Here is a 26,243-nt window from a genome sequence, read left to right as displayed (position 1 = left end):
TTAAATTACATAACTTTTATATTTAATGAACACATTATTAAATTTACCTAATGCAAGTGTTATTAAGGTCTCCCAGCAGTTTGGTAACTGAATTTTGATTTACTGGTTTGTGTATATGTATTATCGCTTTTTTTGAGTGTTGGGCAGCAATATAATTATCTCACACAATGCAAGCAATGTACTTATTCAACTTAAAATAAATATTGCATAACATAAAAAACATTCATAATTATATCAAACCTGAAAAGTAGTTGCATGCTACGTCCAAAAGTCTCAAAGTTAACCATATCATCAAGAGCCTTCTGCTGTTTTACATGTCCAAAAACAGACATGCCAATTATAGCGTATATGAATGTTATAAGTGCTAAAAGAGCACCTATATTAAACAGAGCAGGTAGTGAAACAACAAGTGCAAACAACAACTTGCGAATTCCTTTTGCAGCCTATGTCAGAAAAAAGAATCACATTATAATCATAGTCTTTTATGGTATACTATTAACATTAGGTTTCGCTAAATCATTACTAATTTTTCAAAATTTTAAAAGTAAATAAATGATAAATTCAAAGTGGAATTTAACTGATTACTAATCACAGTTTCTAACAAAAAGAAACTGCTTAATAGTTTTACATGAATGCAGTTTATTTATCACCAACAAAATAACAAATACACAAGTTATTAGCTGTAATGGAAAAATAAATATTTAAAATCAATAAATAATGAAGACTGGTCATTTTGTGCATTTTTAATTCATTGTAATTCTCTAATTTTACTCTTTTGGGTTATGTATTAATAGGAAATGAAAAAACTTTTTTCCTTACACTGTACTGTGATTGCTTCCACATACTTAATAACAACATACATATTTTTTATGTATATAATGCATTTTATATGTATTATATGCATATACGAGGTGCGACAATAAAGTAATGAGACTGATGTGAAAAAAAATGTTGCTTACCGTTTTAGTCATGTTTAGTGTTGTCTCCTTCGAAGTAGTTCCCCTCTGATTGCACACACTTATTCCAGCGCTTCTGCCATTGATGGTAACATTTCTGGAACTCATCTTCTGTAATATCCTCCAAGACCCTCGTCACAGCTTTTTGGACATCTTGTGTTATTTGAAAATGGTGTCCCCTTGACCGCCATTTTGACTCTTGGAAATAGAAAAAAGTCGCACGGAGCGATATCTGGTGAATAAGGTGGCTGTGGTAATACTGAAATTTGTTTTGATGTTAAAAATTTCTGTACTGACAGAGCAGTATGGGATGGCGCATTATCGTGATGCAGAATCCAATTATTAGCAATGTTGGCACGACACGAAGAACTCGTTTACGAAGTCTTTCTAAAATTTCTTTGTAGAAATATTGGTTAACTGTTTGACCAGGAGGCACCCACCTTTATGAACAATTCCCTTGGAATCGAAGAAGCACACAAGCATGCATTTCACTTTTGACTTTGACATGCGAGCTTTTTTTGGTCTGGGTGCTCCCTTTGAGCACCATTGCGAACTTTGGCGTTTTGTCTCTGGATCGTATTGAAAAAACCAACCTTCATCACCAGTGATAACACGGCTCAAGAAATCTGGATTGATTTCCGTTTGCTCTAACAGATCGGCTGCCACATTTTTCCGTGTTGCTCGCTGTTGTGTCAGATTTTTGGGAACCATTTTTGCACAAATCTTTCTCATACCAAGATCTTCAGTTAATATTAGACGAACCGTTTCTCGATTGATGTTGAGTTCTTCTGCAATAATTTTCACGTATAATCTTCGATCAGATCGTACGATTTCACGCACTCTGGTCAAGTTGACATCTGTCCGTGAGGTTGATGGTCGTCCACTACGGTCTTCATCTTAAACATTCGTTCTGCCTTCACTAAAAATGTTATGCCACCAAAAAACTTGAGCTCTTGACATAACCTCCTCTCCAAAAGCCTTCTGAAGCTTACCATAAGTTGTCGTCGCGTTTTCACCCAATTTAACGCTTAAAGAAATGGCATACCGTGGCGCAATATTTTGCGGTTTCATTTCTGTGACGAGAGAAACAAACACATGTTCACTTACTACAGCACAACTCACGACTGAGCAGTTACATCAATGTGCCGCTTGGACCAGAAGTAGCTTATAGACCAAGGTCAAAGATGGTGTGCCTACGCAAGCTGCAGGGTTGCCACATCTTGCAAAGAAAAATCAGTCTCATTACTTTATTGTCGCACCTCGTATAATATATAATGTTATTATCAAAATAATTATATATAAATAAGCAAAATAAACATTAAAAATATATGAGATTATGTATAAAAACTAACATTTAAAGTGAACAGATATTAAAATATTATAATATTTGTAATGCATATGTTAGATAAATTTGTGAAAGTACGTCTACCCGCACTGAGCAGAGATTTTTGTACAATATATCATATACTACTTGTATATACATATATTATACATTATATGTGTTATACATAAATATATATAATTTCTTCCAGAATTAATGTATAACTAAATTACTTTGATATTTGCTTATATTACTAGTTTATCGATAGTGGCCAGAAGTCATCAGCATGAAAGGTAATATTTAACATGCCACTGGCATTGGAATTCTGCTTAATAAGAATCCAAATGATGACATTCATTCTTTATGTTGGTGTTTGTTCTCCTGTTTTATACTTTTTGACAACCTGTTGATACTTTTAGTATATGTACCATTTTCTGAGACAGAGAAATTTCCTGAGTAGTTACTACATCTTTCAATATGTTGGTTGTAATTGCAGTTCTTATGGTGTTGAAGGATCTACTAGGAACAATTTGCAGAAAGATTCTTGTCTGTAAATCTTACAGATTACACATTATTGTGGAAGAATTCTCTTGGTTTATTTTTTTCTTTCTGATTGAGCTTACATTGACTTTGATGTTCAGTATAAATGTTATAATAAAACATTGCACATCAGAGTATTCATTTGGTAAGCTCTTTGGCAGTCAATATAGTAGTTATAAATTAGAAATTATTATTCACCATATAAAATTCGCAATTAAACCAGGTTATCCTCTATTGGTAAATAAGTATTATTTCTGTGTTTGTTGTATCTATGTTTGATTATATTTTTCATGATTTTCTTTATGTAATCCAGTTTTGAACTTCTGGCACCTCCTTATTCTTCAACTTGCTTTAAAAAATAGTTTAGTAAATAGAATTTCTGAATTTCTTCTTTTGGGTGCAACATCCAAATCCATTTCTGTGCTTTATTACAACCCACATTTTCCTTTATCTCTTAATCTGTTTAAAATCTTCACTATTCACAATATCTAACATACATGTCTTTTGCATCTAAATCTATTACAAGATACTATCCCTTGTCCTTTTCTTTACCTTGGTGTTTACATTTCTTTTCTATGTAATATAATGATTTAATACAGCTCTCTATATATTTCTGAGTTAACTACATACTAATAATAAACATTTTCTTTGATTAAATGCAATTCTTGATACAGTTAATTATTTTTCTTACTCCTTCCAAACTCTGTAATTCTGAATCCCACATGAAAAATGTTTCCCAAATTAAAGTGTTTTGTTTATTTGCACTCAATTTATTTTTATCTTTTATTGGTTTAACTTACTACAAACAGAATACTTCCAATTTCTTAAATAAAAGTAAATTAACAAATCTAACACTGATGAGAGGGGCAATGACTTCTTGCTACCATTTTTTCCTTTCAGAAAATCAGAATTATAAGTGTAATATTGATTTTCTACTGATACCTTTTAAAATATCTTTAGTAAATAAGTATCTATTAAAGATATATTCTAATTTTATTTTTAGTGACTGTTTTTCTACAGTTATGTTTTCCTATATTTTACCTACTTTATAAAATAATATATGTATGAAAAAAAATAATATACAAAATAATATACATACTTATATAAATATATATATACTCAGTAGTTATACATATAATTAGTTATAACTAGTCAGAATTGTTTGTAAATACATTCCAAACTGTAAACATTTAATCTTCTCAACATGAAATTCATTATTTCATGTCACTTTTGATCCTGCTATGAAGTTATTTAAATTTATAAACCAATACAGAAAACGGTGTAGTAAACAATTGCTTGAAGAGCCAAAAAAGTAAAAGAAATTTATTGCCATAATTTATCATACTACAGGTGGGATGAAAGATATATCAATATTTATTATGGTGCAACAATTCTTGATTTTAGAAAGTGCTATGGCCTTTTACAGTATGTCATAATAATTGTTATATAACTGATAGTGGGTTATGACAAGAAATCTGGACAGACGTGAAGTGGCAGCAAAGCATCACAAAATATACACTACTAAAAAACAGTATTGACATGAACATTACTGAACATTAATGGAAATGTCTGTGACCGACATGAGTGGCACTTATGGATAGTTGATGTGTAGGCTAGACCCCTCTCACGTTTCGTTTTAAACAGAAACCTCCTCCTAACCATATCAGTACTAAATTCAACTTAAAATAATTTACACTAAATTTCATTTTATTTTATTCAGTGATTAGTTATAAAAATAAAAACTAAGTTTACAGTATAACTACCTTAATAAGTCGAAGTATACGACCAATACGGAAGACTCTGACAACACGAAGAAGAGTAGGAGAAACAGGAAAATCAATCATTATATCTTCCATAAGAATGCCTAAAATTGAAGCCAAAACTAACAAAAAATCAAATAAGTTCCACGGTACTGTGAAATAGTGATATCGCAGTCCAATTATTTTTACAATTGCTTCTGTAACACATAAATAAACAAAATAAACATTAAAAAAATAAGAGATTATGTACACAATTTAACATTTAAAGCGAATGGATATTAAAATGTTATAATACATAAAATGCATATGTTAAATAGATTTGTGAAAGTATGTCTACCCACACTGGTGCAGAGGTTTTTGTACAATGCTTCATAAACATTCAAATATCAAAACCCATCAGTCTAAGTAAAATATCCAGAAGGATATGATAGAACCAATTATTATTGTAGCATGTCTAAAGTTAGCAAAAACTATAAAAATTTTAAGAGAATGATACAGCAGGAAAAAAATATATAACTATTTAATAACTAAAATGAAAAAATAAACTTTAAAAAAATAAAACTGACTTAAAAATCTACATTTAAAAATAAAAAATTATAATTTTAAATTGTAAGTTTTAGACATCAGTAACAAATTAAAAACAAGCCAGAAGATTTACTAAATCTTATTTGAGTGCTGATTTTAGTAAATCAATATTTAATAATGACTATATACCATTATCTGCAATAATCTAATATTGAGCAATAATACTGTAAAAAGTAAAAATATTTTTAACTGTCTATGTAGACAATGAATTTTTTATTTACGAAATCATCTTAAGAAAATCTTAAAATAGCATTTTTAGAGGAACTTTGCCTCTAAAATAAAAAATAAAAAACATAAATAAGTAAAATAAAAAGAATGGATTATTGGAGTTGATACTTTCTTGGCACTGAAAACTGAAACTGTATTTCAAAAACTGGTTTCTAGGATGATTTCAAGGTTTTCCTTTATGCTGTTTTCATTAAATATAGTTTAAATAAAATTAAATATGTGCAACCTAAGAGGGTACATTTTTTGCTAAGAAAGATTTCTTCTAAATCACGTTAGCAAAAAGTTGAAAATAAAAAATTTGCAAAATTCTTTCACTGCCTCAGAAAATCTGCACAAAATTTATACATGAAAAATTCTCTATTTATTTATCTGTTGACCAAGCTTGAAAAAAATTGGTTCATCCTGTCTAAAGCTATTTAAAGAATAGCAGTATGACGTATCTAACTACACAATTATTGAACCTTTTAAAATCTTAATTAAAGTTACCTAACTTTAATAAGAATTAAAGTTAGGTTAGGTTGGCTAATAAGAATGGATTGTAAACACGATTCTAGTCCTCCCAAAGCAAAGCGGATAAAAAAATAAATCAATACACATTCATCCTTGCATATCGCAGATAACATTTACGTTTCACCTTCGCCACAGATTACTTCAGTAATAAACTAATCAGCATACAGTATTTTCCTAACCAATCACAAGTACGAATACGAGTGACCAATCAAAAATTCAGTACTTCACACCAATCAAAAATGTTGAAGGAACTGAACAATTATTAGGTAGTAAATTCCAATCATTGATAATCCCTGTTTTTGACCAATCATAATGTGTGAATAAAACTTACCAATTGAATACAACAAATTTTGACCGATAAAATACGTACCACCTCTGAATACTGTTAACATTACTCTCACATAAAACATTAAATTTATCATTTTGTTCATTTTATCAGACAAAAAGACTGAGAACCATTCAGCCAACAATTAATTTTTATCAAATACAAGAGAAAGAATTGTCATAACCATTAGTTTATCCAATTAGGATAAAATAGCTAACCTATCCAAATCCATTTGTTATTTAGTATTTATAGATGTATATACAGCCAATGGTAAATATATGTTGTACGATTTCAATTTAATATGGGAAACGATATATTTCTATAAATCTGGTACTTTTTGACTAATGCAAACAAGAAACTGATTAAGGCGATTAATTAACATATTAGCAATAATTTTAACAGCAAGTGCGATTTTTTTTTTTTTTTTGTCTTCAGTCATTTGACTGGTTTGATGCAGCTCTCCAAGATTCCCTATCTAGTGCTAGTCGTTTCATTTCAGTATACCCTCTACATCCTACATCCCCAACAATTTGTTTTACATACTCCAAACGTGGCCTGCCTACACAATTTTTCCCTTCTACCTGTCCTTCCAATATTAAAGCGACTATTCCAGGATGCCGTAGTATGTGGCCTATAAGTCTGTCTCTTCTTTTAACTATATTTTTCCAAATGCTTCTTTCTTCATCTATTTGCCGCAATACCTCTTCATTTGTCACTTTATCCACCTATCTGATTTTTAACATTCTCCTATAGCACCACATTTCAAAAGCTTCTAAGGTTTTCTTCTCAGATACTCCGATCGTCCAAGTTTCACTTCCATATAAAGCGACACTCCAAACATACACTTTCAAAAATCTTTTCCTGACATTTAAATTAATTTTTGATGTAAACAAATTATATTTCTTACTGAAGGCTCGTTTAGCTTGTGCTATTCAGCATTTTATATCGCTCCTGCTTCGTCCATCTTTAGTAATTTTACTTCCCAAATAACAAAATTCTTCTACCTCCATAATCTTTTCTCCTCCTATTTTCACATTCAGTGGTCCATCTTTGTTATTTCTACTACATTTCATTACTTTTGTTTTGTTCTTGTTTATTTTCATGCGATAGTTCTTGCGTAGGACTTCATCTATGCCGTTCATTGTTTCTTCTAAATTCTTTTTACTCTCGGCTAGAATTACTATATCATCAGCAAATCGTAGCATCTTTATCTTTTCACCTTGTACTGTTACTCCGAATCTAAATTGTTCTTTAACATCATTAACTGCTAGTTCCATGTAAAGATTAAAAAGTAACGGAGATAGGGAACATCCTTGTCGGACTCCCTTTCTTATTAGGGCTTCTTTCTTATATTCTTCAATTGTTATTGTTGCTGTTTGGTTCCTGTACATGTTAGCAATTGTTCTTCTATCTCTGTATTTGAACCCTAATTTTTTTTAAATGCTGAACATTTTATTCCAATCTACGTTATCGAAAGCCTTTTCTAGGTCTATAAACGCCAAGTATGTTGGTTTGTTTTTCTTTAATCTTCCTTCTACTATTAATCTGAGGCCTAAAATTGCTTCCCTTGTTCCTATACTTTTCCTGAAACCAAATTGGTCTTCTCCTAACACTTCTTCCACTCTCCTCTCAATTCTTCTGTATAAAATTCTAGTTAAGATTTTTGATGCATGACTAGTTAAACTAATTGTTCTATATTCTTCACATTTATCTGCCCCTGCTTTCTTTGGTATCATAACTATAACACTTTTTTTGAAGTCTGACGGAAATTCCCCTTTTTCATAAATATTACACACCAGTTTGTATAATCTATCAATAGCTTCCTCACCTGCACTGCGCAGTAATTCTACAGGTATTCCGTCTATTCCAGGAGCCTTTCTGCCATTTAAATCTTTTAATGCTCTCTTAAATTCAGATCTCAGTATTGTTTCTCCCATTTCATCCTCCTCAACTTCCTCTTCTTCCTCTATAAAACCATTTTCTAATTCATTTCCTCCGTATAACTCTTCAATATATTCCACCCATCTATCGACTTTACCTTTCGTGTTATATATTGGTGTACCATCTTTGTTTAACACAATATTAGATTTTAATTTATGTACCCCAAAATTTTCCTTAACTTTCCTGTATGCTCCGTCTATTTTACCAATGTTCATTTCTCTTTCCACTTCTGAACACTTTTCTTTAATCCACTCTTCTTTCGCCAGTTTGCACTTCCTATTTATAGCGTTTCTTAATTGCCGATAGTTCCTTTTACTTTCTTCATCATTAGCATTCTTATATTTTCTACGTTCATCCATCAGCTGCAATATACTATCTGAAACCCAAGGTTTTCTACCAGTTCTCTTTATTCCGCCTAAGTTTGCTTCTGCTGATTTAAGAATTTCCTTTTTAACATTCTCCCATTCTTCTTCTACATTTTCTACCTTATCTTTTTTACTCAGACCTCTTGCGATGTCCTCCTCAAAAATCTTCTTTACCTCCTCTTCCTCAAGCTTCTCTAAATTCCACCGATTCATCTGACAACTTTTCTTCAGGTTTTTAAACCCCAATCTACATTTCAGTATTACCAAATTATGGTCGCTATCAATGTCTGCTCCAGGGTAAGTTTTGCAGTCAACGAGTTGATTTCTAAATCTTTGCTTAACCATGATATAATCTATCTGATACCTTGCAGTATCGCCTGGCTTTTTCCAAGTGTATATTCTTCTATTATGATTTTTAAATTGGGTGTTGGCAATTACTAAATTATACTTCGTGCAAAACTCTATAAGTCGGTCCCCTCTTTCATTCCTTCTGCCCAGCCCGTATTCACCCACTATATTTCCTTCCTTGCCTTTTCCAATGCTTGCATTCCAATCTCCAACTATTATTAAATTTTCATCTCCTTTTACGTGTTTAATTGCTTCATCAATCTCTTCGTATACACACTCTACCTCATCATCATCATGGGCGCTTGTAGGCATATAAACGTTAACAATCGTTGTCGGTTTAGGTTTTGATTTTATCCTTATTACAATGATTCTATCGCTATGCGTTTTGAAATACTCCACTCTCCTCCCTATCTTCTTGTTCATCACGAAACCTACTCCTGCTTGCCCATTATTTGACGCTGAGTTAATTACTCTAAAATCACCTGACCAAAAGTCGCCTTCCTCTTCCCACCGAACCTCACTAATTCCTACTATATCCACATTCACCCTATCCATTTCCCTTTTTAAATTTTCGCAAGTGCGATATCTTTAACAAATTAATGAACCAATCAATTATCCAATATCAATTATACCAATCAATTATTTGTAGGATAATTAGTTTATTTTGCAATTGAGAATAAAATTAATAAATTTATAGCTCATTTCACACATTTGTTTTACGAGTCGAAAACACCGAACTGCATACAACGGTGTTTAATTTGTATTATTCACCGCGAGGGAAGTTGGTCGATACACGATATTTGTCAGAAAAAAACTAATGTTGTTGATTTTCCACGATGATATGTAGGAGTATTTAGTTTTCACTAAAGAATCGCAATAAGTACGAAATAGACCCTGGAAATTTTGCATTTAGGCCACAAATACAGCTTGACTGAGTAATCACAAGTTTCAGTACATTAATAAAATAGGACCATTTGAATTGAGATATATAATCGAACTTGGTCAGAATTTTATTAGAAAACTTGGTTTAACATTTTAAAAATAAGTTCGGACATTTGCATTCCGAGTTTATAAAATTTTAATGTATGATGTTTAGAAATTGGTGTATGTACATTAGTATTAGAATATTAATTTATGTTTTGGCATTGCCTAAGAAATTATAATTATTTTTGGTAGTTAAATTGTCAACACTGTAGTAGATAAATTAATGTTTTTGTATTTTCGCAGTAAGAGATTTAAATTAAATATCAACTTCTATGATTATCGAATTTATTATTCACTGTAGTTTTGTTTGCAATTTCCTGTTTTTTAACCCGAGGATTTTTATGACGTAATATAACATTCATTTTGATTTTATGCTCTGCTTCCTAATTAGACCTGAAATTTGAATAATTAAAATTAAAACAAATCAGAAATTATGTTTGTTGGTGATTTTCATAAATTATTAGTCGTATCGCAGAAGATTTAAGCCGAAATCTCTGCATGCACTTATAGACAAGCATACAGAAGTTACTTTTGTTTATAAACAATAATACGGACATATATATATTGTTTTATTATTTATCATACATCTTTATAAATACAGAAAAACTAACTCATCAGTTTCTACCTACAAACAATAAATAATTTGCAATGTTATGGCTTTCACATTCAAAACAAACGTGATATCAAATTAGGTCGTATATTCTATTAATCATAATCTGAAATAAATCTGTGTAATTTTTTTATCCCACAGTTAATAATATGTACAAAACAAATATACATACGTTCACCTATAAAAATATTTGCGAAATTAAAAAAAAAAACAATTTGAAAATAATATATTTATTACTATTTATTTAATATTAATTATTTTAAAACTATTCCAGATCTTAATCGATTCTTTCAGGTGAAAAACAAATTTGTCAAAAAAAAATCTAGTTAATGATTTTTTGATTAGACGCCATATCCTTCTTTTCTTAAGGTTGGTTATTAATTTTTGCTTCCTTGTAAGAAGTACGGAATATCCATTTTGACCATCCCTGAATCCTGACTAGTTTCGGTGTGATGTATGTACGTATTTCGCATTACTCAAAAACGATTAGCCGTAGAATGTTGAAATTTTGTTTAGGACTGTTGTCACATCTAGTTGTACACCTCCCCTTTTGATTGAAATAGACTGGGCCAAAAATGTGTATACAACAGACCTCTAAATAAAGCGGGGTTTCAATTTTGAAACTTAGGATTTTGGACTTTCTCTTATCTGCAGTAACAAGCTCTCGATGAGAGCTTTTCGACGATATCATAAGTGGTTCTTATTTTCATTGGTTCCACAGTTATAGTTACATAAAATTTTAATTAATGAAATATTTGGATCTTACAAGGGGAAGAGGCACATAATTTTTTTTTTTTTTTTTGGTGGGGGGGTGAAGTTGATCGGCTGCTTGTGGTGCCCCCTGCGTAATCTCAACGATCAACACAAGGTTCGCCTTTACCACATTGACTACATTCAGATGTCTTCAAAGAACCTTCCACAGACCAGCTCTTTTAAGAGCTCTGGCACTAGCCTTTGTATCCTTTATTGGAGTGCCGGAGGCCTTAACAACACTATATTTTTAGAATTCAAACGAAACGTTTACCATTTAGACGTGGATTTATTCTTTATCAACGAAGCAGAAGTTGCCACAGAAACTGCTAAGTTTTATCAGACAAATGATTACGCAATCACTACTATGAAAAGGTCCCGACAAATTGCCTCTGGTATATTCAATGGAGTTGAAAAAAAAGTAACAATAAAGCTTCGAGTGTTAAATGAAATGGAAGATGATGACAAGCTCGAAGCCGTTCAGGTCGAGGTGTGGAAAAATGGACAACACTTTATTGTGATTGACCTGTATAACCCTCATGATAACGTCCCCTCTTTTGAAGCGGTTGAAACAACAATCCAAACTGAACAGACGTTTAATGAGGCAGTCCAATGTGGACCACTGTGTGGAAAAGGCAAAAAGAACCCACCTATTAAGAAGACTGACAACCACAGAGTGGGGTGCATATCAGGATGTTCTCAAGACAGCCTGCAAGTAGTACATACGCCCTGTGCTAGTAAACGGTAGCGAAGTGATGGTCACAGCCAGCGCTATCACACTAAGCAAGCTCAACCTCATACAAAATACGGCCTTAAGGGTAATCATAGATACTGCTAAGTCCAACCTCTATTGCACACATGGAGGCGCAGACTCAGATTGAGTTCCTACAACCATGCCAACAAAGGGTAGCATTGAGATTCTGGGAGCATTTTAGGCGAGTCTATAAGCATCAATGGACCAACTACCAACAAGCTACTTCTAGGCTGAGAACACAAATGGCTCCACTCACTGCATGTGAGAAACTTACAAGAAATATGACATTACATCTGTGAACACTGCACCTCTGTGCACGAGCCAGGACGTCTTCAATCACTTACTTTGAGCTCGCTACAAACTCACCTTCACACAACATGAATTGAAGCAGCTAGCCCTATAAACCATCCATGAGGAATTTCCAGAAGACGAATGGATTACGTTTACACTGACGGATCTTCAATTTCAGATGGTGGAGAAATAGTGGCTGAGTATAGCCGTAGGTGCCCCCCTCAGTAACTATGATAGCGAAGTTAAAGCAGTGCACGTCGGCTTCTCCTTTGAAAGCAGCGTTTTTGGTCGACTCCCAAGCCGCTATACATAATCTATTGCGTAACACTCAAAACGACTGCCAGAGGATGGTTGGGTGTAGAAGAAGACTGGAAAGCCTGGGAAATCACAGGTGGATACTGATGTTTCAGTGGATACCCAAGCATGTCAACATACCTGGAAATGAGGAGGCTGATAAACTAGCCAAGTTAGGAACGACTCTACCACAACTTAGTTTACCCACATCCTTGTGTTCGTCCAGGGCTCTTGTGGACATGGTGGTCAACAGATGGAATGAACAATGCCTCTCTGAGATGGCTGTTGGTAGGTAGTGGGAGAACTTGGTCTCTGACGGTCCTATGAACCCCGGCCTCCTGTGTGCGTAGCTGCCTTCTGATTAAAAACTGGCTACCACTTTCTTGTCTATCACCTTCACTGCATCCATTTACTGCAGCCTCCTGAGCGTCCACTGTGTGGTTGCAGGACAATGGCTGCTGATCACCTGAGAGATTGTCTGGCTCTGGCTCACACCCAGTTGGATGAGAGCCCGAAGTTCACAGAAAGCAACCTTTATTGGTCAGCGCATCGCCAAATGGCTCAACAGCCAAGGGCAGACGTTGTCTAGTAAGTTTTTTTAACTTTTTTTTTAATTTAAATTTATTGATTTATTAATATTTATTAACTTCTGACTGTAAAGAATTTTTAACAATAAATAATAATTCAATAATAACAGTACAAAAAAAAATATGAAAAAAAATCAGAACTTATTAGTGAACTAAAATATTTACATACTTTTCATTTTAATTCAAAACTTTTTACAATCAGAGGTTAATAATTATTAATAAATCAATATATTTAAATTAAAAAAAAAAAAGTAAAAAAAAAATATATGTATATGAAGTCACATTCAAACCAATGTGTGCATGGTTACGCATGCAACAAGTTCACACTTACACCATATATCTACTTGAGTGACGTGAAACAAAATTAATATATAAACTAATATAGAATGATAAGGAAATTTTTAGGGCCATTTTTCTGTGCAACTGTACACTTTATTAAAGAATTGGAGGATCGTATCTCACTTTCAAATGAAATAAGTTTATATAAAGTGCAGCAAAAAATGTGTTTATGTAATTTAATAGGCATACAAGAAAGTCATGTGGTGTCCACATCAGATTTTTTTGTGTATGTATACAACTGGATCTCCTATAAAACAGTTCTATTTAGTAATAAATAAATATACTGAAATATATAAGAAATTACTTACCTGTAAAAAATTACAATTTTATTACTTTATATAAAAATAATAAGGCTTACCTAGACCAAATACTGTAGTAAAAAATGCATTGCTAACTTCTAATATAAAAAATATAGCATGATGTTGATTGTAATGTTCAATTCCCATGGTCAACATATTGAGAAATATTAGAACAAATATTGCGATTTCAAATCTGAAACCAAAATTATAAATATATTCTTAAAAACATATTTATGTAAAATATTATATAAATTAAAAAAGAAAACAAACAGTGTTACATAGGAATTACAAGATTAAGGAATAAAAGTTTAATGACAAAACTGAAAATTTCTCTGAGATTTCCAGTTTCTTATATATTCATTAGGACAATTTCTAACATAAATAGTTCTAAGAAGTGGTCTTGGATAATGTTCTAAATAAAGACCAATTTCAGGAAGGTAAGAAAGGCATTTAGCTATTAGATTTCAGAATTATGTTTGAAGCAGTGGCGGCTCACACATAGGCACTGTTGAACAGCAGCACGCCTATTTCCACTTGATATTATCAATAAAATTTTATATAATGAGTCCTTTTTTCTTTAATTCTTTCTTTATACTTGGACAATATATAATCCTTAAGCCTAATGTCAGTAGCCATTCCCCAGTTTATGAAAAAGATACAAAAACATTTTAATGGAACCGTGCGCTTCATAGTTTCAGCAGTGTGGTGTTTAGCTGTTGTGCACATGTGCACATAGGAAGCTGCACACCAGGCTGCGAGGGAAAGAGAGCACTGTCACTCCAACAGTGCTTACACTGGCGTGATGATGGAAGGTAGTTTTTTTAACTCTGTGTGTGTATGGAACGTTCTTTGTTCATTCCCTTTTCTAGTTTAGTTGGTGGAAGGAATATGAAAGTGGTTTAGTTGTTTTTTCAGTAATGGTCAGAAGATGGCAACAAGCAAGGGCTCTTTGATATTGCCAAATCTTCCAAAAACACACTTGAATGGCTTCATGGCTTGAATATGGTACATAGTTTTTAAGCACAATGTGCTTAAAAACTATGTACCATATTCTTGAATGTGATAATGTAGAATTAGATTATTATCCTGCTTCTAACTATTCTATTTATTAATTTTTTTCAGTTCTTTTATTTTATAGAAAACTTTATTTAACTATGGCCTTGAAAAGGCCCAAAAAATATTTTCTGGAGCAGCACCTCCACTAATTTTAAATACAAGCCGCCACTGGTTTAAAGGAAATATAGAAAAATAATAAAGGTCACTTCATTCACTTTTTTGTTACTAGTAAGGGAAAGGGAGTAAATTCCCTTCTTTACTACCTACTCTTCTGAAAATAATGAAACGAGTGGCTAAAACAGTCTGAATCCAATTTTTGCCGATTGATTCTATAATTTTTTCCAGCATTATCTGGGATCTTCAGTGGAAAAATAAATAGTTAAAAAAATGTAATTGGTTAGTAATTTCAAAACATAATGTTATATAGTGTATTAATAATGTTTATTTCCTGAATATGTAAAGTGTGACTGTAAGATTGTTACTTCTTTACCACGTAGGTAATCTAAAAGACAAAACTTACAGATGAACAAAAACTACTAAGATTCAAAGATTTTGATAAAGTTTTCTTTAGTTGAGGAATAAACAACTTTAGTAAATTATGCACAACACTTTTAGAATCCTTTTTTAAGAACACTTCTTAGAACACTATTTATACAGTTATACACCATTTGACATTTACAAATTATTAATAGAATTCCTTGCCTGTAATTTATCATAGATAAAATATCAAATTGTTTTAATTTTTGATGACTGGTTTTTCTGATATTTATATAAAATACAGTCCTGTATAGGATATATATTAATAAATGTATATATAATATATACATTATAATAATTAATGTAGCACATTTACATAATACTGTTTTATATTGCAAGCATAGTAATATTGTTTTACAACTTTAAACTATCCAAAGGGTTAAAAATTACACTTTTAAATTTTGCACATACAGTGCATAAACATAAATTAAAAAAAGTTCATAAAATAAAAATTATCAGTACATATAATTTGGCATATTTTATAAATCATGCCAAATTCTCAGTATAAGAACAAATTATGATATAAATATTTGAAATTTCTAAATTAATAACAATTTTTTTTATTTACTAGAAATTATTTGAAACATATCTATGATGAATTTACCTTCTTGAGTTAGAGAGATCATAAAACATTGCTAGGAACTGATTAATAGGCCTTTTTATCACTTTTTGTGGCTTCTTTCGACCAAGTTTTTTCATAGCTGTATAATAATGCTTCTGACTTTCTGTAAGAAACATCTCTAATACTCCACCTTCATACTAAGAAAAAAAGACAATTAAAACTATTAATCTTTATTAATAATTAACTAAATATTTGATCATTAAATATAAGAACTTATAAAATCTTAATTTAAAATAATAAAATACCTTATCATTTTTCACTAAGTCAACTACTAAATAAGTAAAAAAAAAAAAAAACAACACACATTTTATATGTTTATATATATATACACACACCATAAAGAGTGTTCAGGCTAAAGATACCAAAACTAATGACTTATATTAAGAGTGAACCAGCTAATATAATTAAATAATTTTTTTTTAATAAACACAGCAACTCATCAGGTTTTAATGTAGGTAAGTTAGCTTCAATATATGCATTTTTTTTTAACTCGGCAGATGTCTAGATGATATAACTTTTGCCAGGTGTTTAGAAGCATCTGTGATGAAATTGGACTAACAGCTTCAACAATTCTATAGTTTTAAATTGTCCAAATCTCTTTGTTGCACACAATTTTTAATAAATCCCCAAACAAAAAAGTCCAAAGGAGTTGTATGTAGAGTTCTAGGTGGCCATGTAGTTGGACCTCTTTGTCCGATCCGACATCTTGAAGAAAGTGTTGTTCAAGAACATGGTAACATCTCGTTGAAGTGTGGTGGATCATCATATTGTTGGGAACTGTAGCCTGCAGGAATTTGAGCAGCAAATTTCTCAAGAATCTCAAGGTACATGTCCTGTCACAGTGGGGTCTGTGAAAAAACGGACTGATGATGCCATTTTTGTGGAGTTCTAACTACACATTGATTTTCAGTGTGTCCCTTTCATTTTTCATGATTTACTGTATGGAGGTTTTCAGTACCCCAAATTCAACAACTGTTTTTTTAAACTTTCCTGCACATATGATAGGTTCCCTCATCACTATAATATTGTACCAAGATAATTAGGAGTTTGTAAAATGGTGCATTATCTCTATAGTAAACTGATATTGTAGCCAATGATCATTTGTTTAATGTGATGAAGGAGCTGTAACTTGTATGCTTGCAAACGGACATTATTGTAAACAATGCCTTCAGCAATGGAACAAGAAATTTGCAGTTTATAACTAGCCCATTTAATATCTTTCCAGGACTGGCAGTAAATGCATTGAGTACGCAATCCTCAGTCTCATCACTAACTGAAACTTTTGGATGATTTTCAGTTTTTTGAAACTATGCTTCTAGTCCCTCTTAAAGTCATATCCCACTGACAGATTGACTTGGATGTAGGAGGATCGATATATTCTATTCAATGCGTACACACCGTTGAACACTTGACTGATTGAAACTTCGCTAACAAAAGCACACACTGAACTTCTGTTGTGGAGTTCACATCTCAACTGACTAAAATTGCATTGTGAGTTGGTTTGCCTGCACATGCATAATTCCGCTGACTTTGAGAATATACAGAACAAATCTTAGAGATATTTCCTGTCGATTGAACCAATGTTTAAGAGATTATGATAACTGGTTTTCTAAATATAGCCCACTACTTTTGGATACCTTTAGCCTTGACTCAATGTATAATAAAACCTCTCACTTTACCTAAACTCCTTTTCCTGAATTCTCTACAACCAGAAGACCAAGGGTTAGAATAATAAACCTAAAATTTTCTCATATCTTTATTTTTTTTTGTTCTATTGAGATTGGAAATTTATGTAAAAAAAAATACTTACTTTGTTTTGTAAATAAATAAACGTATAATTTATGTTTATTATAGCAATAGCTGTTATAATTCACTAGGCTTTACTACTGTTATAATTTTGCGAATTTTAAAAATATCTGAAAAAGTATAATATATTTACATATATAATATACTGGTAAACAGAATAATATACTGTACTGTGAATATTTAAGATAACTATTTAAGAATCTAGTAAATATGTATGTGATTAGTTGTCAACTTGACAGATTAGTGCAGTATTAATATTAGATAGTACAATAAAAATCTGAAAGCTGACCATAACCTTTAATTTATGTCTATTCATAATGACTTATAAAGGTGAATTATTAAATACTGTTGTAGCCAATTTAAATGTGGGAACATTGACTGTTGATTGAAAATTAACAGAATAAATTAACAGGATGAAAAAATAGGAAAAATAATTTAATTTCTCTGAGAAACTCAAGAGCAGTCATTTATATGGTAAAATAATGCAACTATGAAACAGTAAGTGAAGTTGTATATGTCTGCTTTCTTCATTTCTAACAAAGGGACAGACAGTTTTGTGCTGGTGTATTACATAGGAGAAGGAAAACATTTTAGCTGATAACAAAAGTAATAATTTTAAGGAGTTCTGGTTTGTTAGCTGGTAGAAATCTCACTGTGGTGTAGGACAATCAAAAATAAATGAGGAGTAATTATCCAGATGTTTTTGATAGACTGTTGAGCAATTTAAATTACAGCCTAATAAATACTTGAACCAATTAAAAAAAAAGTGGTTTTTAGCCATCATATCCACAGCTCTTATGATCCTGTTAAAAAGAAATTTTACAATATACATATTACTCTTAAAAATATAAACTAATGAAAGAATTACATTTTAACTCTGAAAAAAATCTCTGAAGGAATATTTTATCCAGCTACTTAAAACGTGATGAACATTAACTCTATTTATTATTTTAAACCCACTGGGTAGCTGTAGTGATAAAATCGTCATTGCAAATCACTGGTTTAACAGCTGAATTTGGAAGTCAAAGATTTGAAGTTTCAAATCCTAGTAAAGGTAAGTTACTTTATATGGATTTTAGTACTAGACAGAGGATATGATGTGTTCTTTGGTAGCTGTACATAGTATTCAAATGTGGAAAAGATTAAAAACAAAGTTTCCAAAAACAAAAATATATAACAGGATAAATATATTAACGGCATGCGGCTTAAGGAAAAGATTTGGCAAGTATAAATTTGTTTAACATTTAAAAGTAAAAATTATTGTTATTAAGATAATAATTGTAATTATATTTTCTGCTAAGAACACTATAATTTCTATGAACTACTGTTTACCTTACTTAACTTCATTCTTTTATTATACATTAACATGTATCAGAATAACTCCATTGATAAAACTCATTGCACTGGTACTTTAAAATTTCTGTTAGACATTTAGCAGCAGAATTAATTAAAAAATCAATTAAAAAAATAACTACCAAAAATGAAATATGTAAAAGCAGACAAAAATTCAGAAACAATAAAAAATAACACAAAAAAGAGACTAAAAGTAAATAATGCACTAATTTCAAAAGCAGTTAAAGGAAATGCAGTAGTTGTCATTAAAAAAGATTATATAAAAAAAAAACAGAAGATTTCATAAATAAAACGCAATGATCAATAGAAAAGAAAATTAAAACTGAAATATATCAGAAAAGAAATTATAAAAATAATCTAAAAATCTAATTACAGAAAATGATTACAAGTAGTTTTAGTTTTTCTGTTCTTTGAACTGCTACAGAAAGTGCATCTTCCAGTACTATTAATCCAAGCATTATTTTTGATTGTTTGATTCACTAGTTGAGGTTTCATTCCACAAACATCTTTAAGTTTTAATTGAATTCCCAGAGGAATGTTCAGTATTTCTATACACCTCTCTAGAAATTGTCTACACAATTCCTTTGAAAGTGTTTTTAGAAATTGCTGGCGGTTTGTTATGGCAATTTTATTACTTAGAATCATAACTGTTTATTCTTCCAATGTTGAGCATGGAGAAAGACAGTGTCAAACTCCATCTGTTGCTTTTCCGAAAAACTGAATAGCTACCTTTCATTTTGCCGACGACATTGACCCCCTCTCATGTTTTGTAAGATTATAAAATGTTTGTACTTCTGGCTTGTTAGCTTCCTTAGATCCTAATGTCAATATTGTCCGTGCATTGTATTGTAGATAAAACAAGGACAACTTTGTTTTCTATTTTTCTTTATTCGCTAGGTGAATAGTTTGAATTACAACTATGAACAAAGTCTTCAACTATGAACAACTATTACAACTATGAACAAAGCGATGAACAACTGACACTGGTCAGTTTGTCCATCGCTTTTCTTTCTTCACTGTTCCTTATACTGTCAAAACAAAGACCTCACAGAAGGAATTTGAATCTCCGTAGTTAATAGTTGTCCTGAAAGCTTTTACTTTAGTCCCATTGGTAGCTCATAAGTCTTCTAAATTGGTATATAACGTTTTCAAGGTTCCAACCATGTAAAGAAGACCATTTCATCCTGATTTGTGGTAAATGCATCTCTTGCCCCAGAATAATTTTTGCTTGCATTTTCAATCAAAATACTGGTGAACTCTACAATGGTGTCTAGTATTTCGTTAGGAAAAAGTCCATCCACATTTCCAACAGTGTTTTTGCATGCTGCATGTTAATGCATGCTACTGGCAAATGGATTATAATATTCCATATTCAGGTTAACTCTGTGTAGCAGCAGGATTTACATGCACATTCCATTTGGTATTGTCCCAATTGAGATAATAAGGCCCATCATCCAGTCGATTTGATTCATAATTTCCTTTGTTTTCACCTTTGGATCCCAGATTACTCGTATCTATATCATGGTCGCTGACATCCAGATGATCTTCCTCGTCATCATGTTCTTCATTAGGATTATTTTGTTTTTTTCATCATCAAAAGCCATCTCCTGACACTGTTTTGCTGTTCTTGAAGTACAACATATCACTCAAACTCCATTTCTAAACTCTCAAACATTCTTAGAATTCTTTTTTCATCTTGAGAATCTATTTTTCGTGATGTTTTTCTGTAAAAATAAAAACTATTGTTTATGGAAAATTTGTTTTACTATCAACAATAAGGCTACTATGAAAAATGTTAAGAAAATAATAGATAGTGTATATTTCCTACACAAATACTAATGATATGGTAAAAATTCTAAAAGTAAACATGTTTTATTAGGATTAGTAAGTAATACTAGGTAATTATAAAATAAATATTTACTAAAAATGTATAATATATATTTTGTTACTTGCCTAAGAATAAATCAATGATAACGGATACAAGTTAAGTACGCTGGACAAAATATATAACGTAACAATATGCACGGTGTATAAGCCCAAAGTTGATCACCCATAGAACTAAACGCAAGCCTGTAAGAGACTGACAGTGTAATCAGCAGCAAATATTTGTGCAATCTCTCCACCGACACAGAGTGACATCACCATGAGATGTGACTACAATAAATGCTATCAGTATATATTACAATACGATCCTTTCCCCACAATCCGATCTATCCTGGGTTAATAATAAAATATATAAAGTGAAGGATGGATTAGGCATGGGCAACCCACTATCAGCGATACTAACTGAAGAATTCCAGAATATGGAAGAAGAAAATATACGAGATATCATGAAAAAATACAGTTGTTTAGAATATATTAGGTACATGGATGATACTCTATTAGTAATTAAGAAAGAAAGAAATAATAATGAAGGAAATATTCTGGAAGAAATGAACAAATTTCACCTTCACATTAAATGAACAATGGAAAAAAAAGAGATGAAACTATTAATTTTTTAAACCTAACAATAAAAAGAAATAATAATAATAATCTAAATTTTTAAATATGCAGAAAAGAAACTATGACAGATAACATCATAGCTTACAATTTGAATCATCCAATGGAGTATAAATTAGCTGCTTTTAGATATGTAATAGACTACATAAATTACCATTAAAGAAACCAGCATATAAAAAAGAGTTAAATACAATATTTTGTATATCAGAAAATAACGGGTATAAAAAAGAAATGATTAGAAAACATGATCAAAGAAAAAATTAAGAAGAAGAAATGATCATGTACATGGATCAGAAAAATGAATAAATATAGAAATAAAAGAAATGAAATTAAAACAACAAATGATAAAGAAACTTTTAAGCGAAGTAAACTAATATTTGCTAACTTACCATTTAAACAATTGTTTAGTAAATAAAATATAAAAGTAGCTTTAAATAAACATAATACATTAAAAAAATGTTTAATGGCAATGTGGAAGAAAAAGATATTTACAACAGTAATGACATATACAAAATAAAATATAAATGAAATGCAACATACATTGGACAAAAGGGAAGAAAATTAAGATATAATGAACACATAGATCTTTTAAAAATCCAAAATAAGATTCTAATTATGCAACATATTTTATAAAAGAAGGATATTTCCTAATGAAAATGGAAGAATCAATGAAATAAATTAACAAATGTATTAAAGGAAGAAAAATGAACATTTCAAAAAATTAAGAACCCTTTAAATTAAGAAGTAAAAATGAAATGGTCATAAACGAACAGATCAACAATCAAGCAGATGTCCTTTTGAAGAACTTGAATTTACTGAAAAGAGAAAGTAGATAATTAAAATTAAAAGATAGTTTAACCGTTGTTAAGAAATAAACAAGAAAAATTCCAGATACAGCAAGATATCAAATAAAGGGATGGGCATTGACTAAACATTATATAAAGAATAACAGAAGTTTAAAAGTACCAGTACAATAAGTTCTGATAATGGAGTTATTCCAAAACAATGTGTCAATATATAATAAAAGAACCGAAGCTACAAAAAAGTAAGCAAAAAATTTTAATTAAATAAACAAGTATAGAAAACTGAAAAAAAATGAAATTAATTATTTTAGTAATAATAGTAACTTACTTTCTTTTTTAACATATTGAAGTTATCAATAATAACTCCAATAAATAAATTGAGGGTGAAGAATGAACCACAAACTATGAAAATTACAAAATATACATAAGCATAAAGATTGGCTTCAAACTGTGGTTGCTGATCTACCCCTCTAGCATCAACTGCATCTTCCATAACTTCCATCCATCCCTCAAATGTTGCCTGTAAATGTAACAAATAATGAGTATAATAGTTATGGGTTATAAAACATTTTTCAGTATTACCAAAGATTTTTTAAAATCTACAAAAAGAGGATATGATTAATAAGTAAAATATAAAATAAAAGTAAGAAAAAATTATTAAAAAAAAAAAAAACAGTAGTAAATAAAATGCAGTTTTTTGTAGTTAAACTTGAGAAATATTACATTTATTAAATAAATATACATATACTCCTTACAATTCATGTAACAAAAGTATTTTTCTCATAACAAAAAATAAAAGGTAATGCATATTTTTAATTAAAATAAATTTAAGTATCATAATTATTAAAGGGGAAAACAAGTGTGATCCTGTATGATTATTATTGGCATATGAATCCCCCTGTGTAATCATTGGCATATCATGATATATGAATAGCTAGTCCTGTTAGTTGTTCACTAATGAACATCAAATTAAATTGGTCTGAATAGTTAAACAATTAGCAAATGTAGAATTTTTAGTGAACAGGAATCTTGATCATTTATATATTATTAAAATGAAGGCAAACAAAATTTCCAAAACATCCGATGCTAAAGAAGTTGTGTGAACTTCATCCAAACAACAATAAAATGTGTTCTGCTTAAACCCTGATGACACATCATTATTTCTTTTAGATATTATTAATGTGTATCGGAAAATGCTATTCTTCCAATGCTGTTAACTTGTTTCCATAATGGTCACCTTTTACAGTAAGAGCTACTGGTACTATAATAAACACCTCACCTGGTAAACAAGGGTAATATTGGGATTTCCTTCTCTTAGTTGAAAAGATCCAGTTTCAAAGTACTGGATAATTCCCTCACGCTTAGAGGGATATATCCCTCTATGCAAGATACCGTGAAAAGAGTAAGTAAAGAAATTAATATGCCAGTTGTAGTATTTCCTTTATTTAATTTGTTAAACCTATTTGATAACAACAGTATTTCCCTTAGGGCTCAGTAACCACCCACCATTATAACCTTCCTACTTTTATAATAATGACTTTCTACAATTTTTTTTTTTAAATTGATCATATTAAAACTATTTTCATGAGGTTAACTATATTAAAAAACTCAATTACAAACAAGTTTTCTAAAAAATTATTTTTAACAATATTATTGGGTTAGCTACCAATACTTCATAAGAATATTATTGTTTTTTTTTACAGAAATGACAATTTTATTCATCATTACGAGCATTAAAAAAAAAAAATACTGCCACAAAAAAAAACAGAATTCAAAAACTTTATTAAAGAATTTTATATAGCTTATAATTTAGGCATTCATAGACATATAATTTGGAGTTACACATTTGAACTCGCATATTTCTACTCATTATCATTAATGATATTATCATAATATCATCATCGTAATATAATAATTATCATAATATCATTATTATGATAATAATATTATCATAATGATATTATCATTATCACATTTATACATTCATATGTTCACAGTATATCTATCATAACACTTCCATAGTCACAAAAATCTATTTCTCAAAATTTTCTTTAATTTAGAATGCCATTATCTCCAGCAGAATTTGGTCTGCATTAGTCTAAATTTAGAATAAGGATTTAGTGTACCTGAAATCTCTTTAATATTATTAATTTTAGGTAGTTTTTTGTTATGAAGCTTAACACTCATCAACCATGGGTCTATATGACACTTAGTGTAGTTTTTAAGAAAGTGGAAAAATGAAAATTTGTTTAATAAAAAGGGGGAAAGATTATTAAAAAATTACTTCAACAAAATTGGCTGTTTAAGTTTTCAGAATTTTAAAAAATCAGTTTAAGTACAGAATAGCTTAGAGAGGTTGTGAAAAATTCTTGCATATTTCTAGTGTAATGTTTTCCTTAAAATTCTTTCCCAAAATTTCAAAATATCAAAGTTTAACAGCTGATAAATTCCTTTTGGGTTTATAATCCAGTGTTGTATTAATTAACATTGATGTAAATAATTGCTTGGTGTTTATTCGTTAGAGACAATATTAATGAAATTGCTAATCATAAAGAGCTATCAATAGGTTTAGCACATAATACTCACTACTTGAAAAAGTGCAAGATAAGCGTTCCCAACATTATCAAATGTAATCTTCGAATTAATCCACGTATAATTTTGGGCAAGGCACTCCAATTTGTCATTTACAACCTGCAACATAATTTAAGATTTAAAGTAATCTTTTAAACATAACAGAATAAAAAATTACAGATTTCTTAAACTGTACTGATATGAGGAACATTTCATAAAAATAATACACACTATTTTTTACTAACATATGTATTATAATTTAGGTAATATCTCTCAATAACACTTTTATGTATTCCCCTGCTATCTCAATGACAATTTCAGAACAGTTCAGAAAATGTTTCCTGTTCCAATAACATTACCACTTATATTCAGTTCTGAGATGCAGGAATCAAATAATAAAGTAGGAAACTGTTGCAGAAGGCTCTTCCATGGAAGAAAAAAAATATCCATGCCATGGACTTCTTTAACTTGTGAAAGAGGACAGTGTTATATTTGATTTAACACTTCTTGCTCTTCCTCAGCAAATTGGTCAAAATCTTCCACAAGTGCGGTTATGCATTGTCCAGCAAGATGAGTGGCCCATCTAATACATTTTTTCAGAACAAGATATTTCTGGGCAGAGAAGCCACTTTCAACTAAGGTGAGAAAAAATTAACCTAAACTATTACTTTTCTTGTCTTCAGAAATAAAGTCAATAAACTTCTCCACTGGTTGTTAGAGATTAACTGTCTAAAGGATTGGAATGCAATACATAATTCCATCCATAAATAAACAAAATAAATATAACTGTCAATAAATAAATACTTGCCTGATAAAAGAAAGACAGCAGCAAAGGACTTTTGTTCAGTTTTTGCAATTAGTAGGGAGATTCATAAATCTCCCGCTATCCTTCCATTCTGCTCTGTTCTGACATTAACTTTAGAGTTGAACATATCCTTCTTTTGCATCATCTACAAAGTTTTGTATTTTCTTTTTATGAATTTCCCTTCAACTATTGTTATAAGGATAAATTCTCTAACTTTTCACATTGTTCACTGATTTTACAGAATGTGGAGATCTTGATAACATGAAGTGAAGATTCTAAAAATCATTTATCTCCTACTTTTGATGATAAAACTTCTTCAATTAAAAGTTAAGTATCATTCGAATCAGTTATAAAATGTTTAAATGTTTTTATGAAAAGTAAAATGTAGTAAAAACTAGCAATAA

At 30.5% G+C, this 26,243-nt stretch overlaps 1 protein-coding gene across 1 annotated transcript in view; it reads right to left on the bottom strand.

Annotated features, from left to right (window-relative positions):
* The window catches only part of NaCP60E (Na channel protein 60E), a 934,708-nt gene that overhangs the window by 39,076 nt on the left and 869,389 nt on the right, over positions 1-26,243 (bottom strand). Inside the window, exons 22-27 of the mRNA XM_075359144.1 lie at positions 25,050-25,154; positions 22,792-22,983; positions 15,985-16,139; positions 13,847-13,980; positions 4,581-4,774; positions 241-443 (exon numbers count right to left, since the gene is read on the bottom strand). Coding sequence (XP_075215259.1) covers positions 241-443; positions 4,581-4,774; positions 13,847-13,980; positions 15,985-16,139; positions 22,792-22,983; positions 25,050-25,154 — 983 coding nt within the window. The remainder of the gene's footprint in view (positions 1-240; positions 444-4,580; positions 4,775-13,846; positions 13,981-15,984; positions 16,140-22,791; positions 22,984-25,049; positions 25,155-26,243) is intronic.

Source organism: Lycorma delicatula, chromosome 3 (genome assembly GCF_047948215.1).
Source record: "Lycorma delicatula isolate Av1 chromosome 3, ASM4794821v1, whole genome shotgun sequence".
Lineage (NCBI taxonomy): Eukaryota > Metazoa > Arthropoda > Insecta > Hemiptera > Fulgoridae > Lycorma > Lycorma delicatula.
This window is presented reverse-complemented; position numbering and strand designations above follow the sequence as displayed.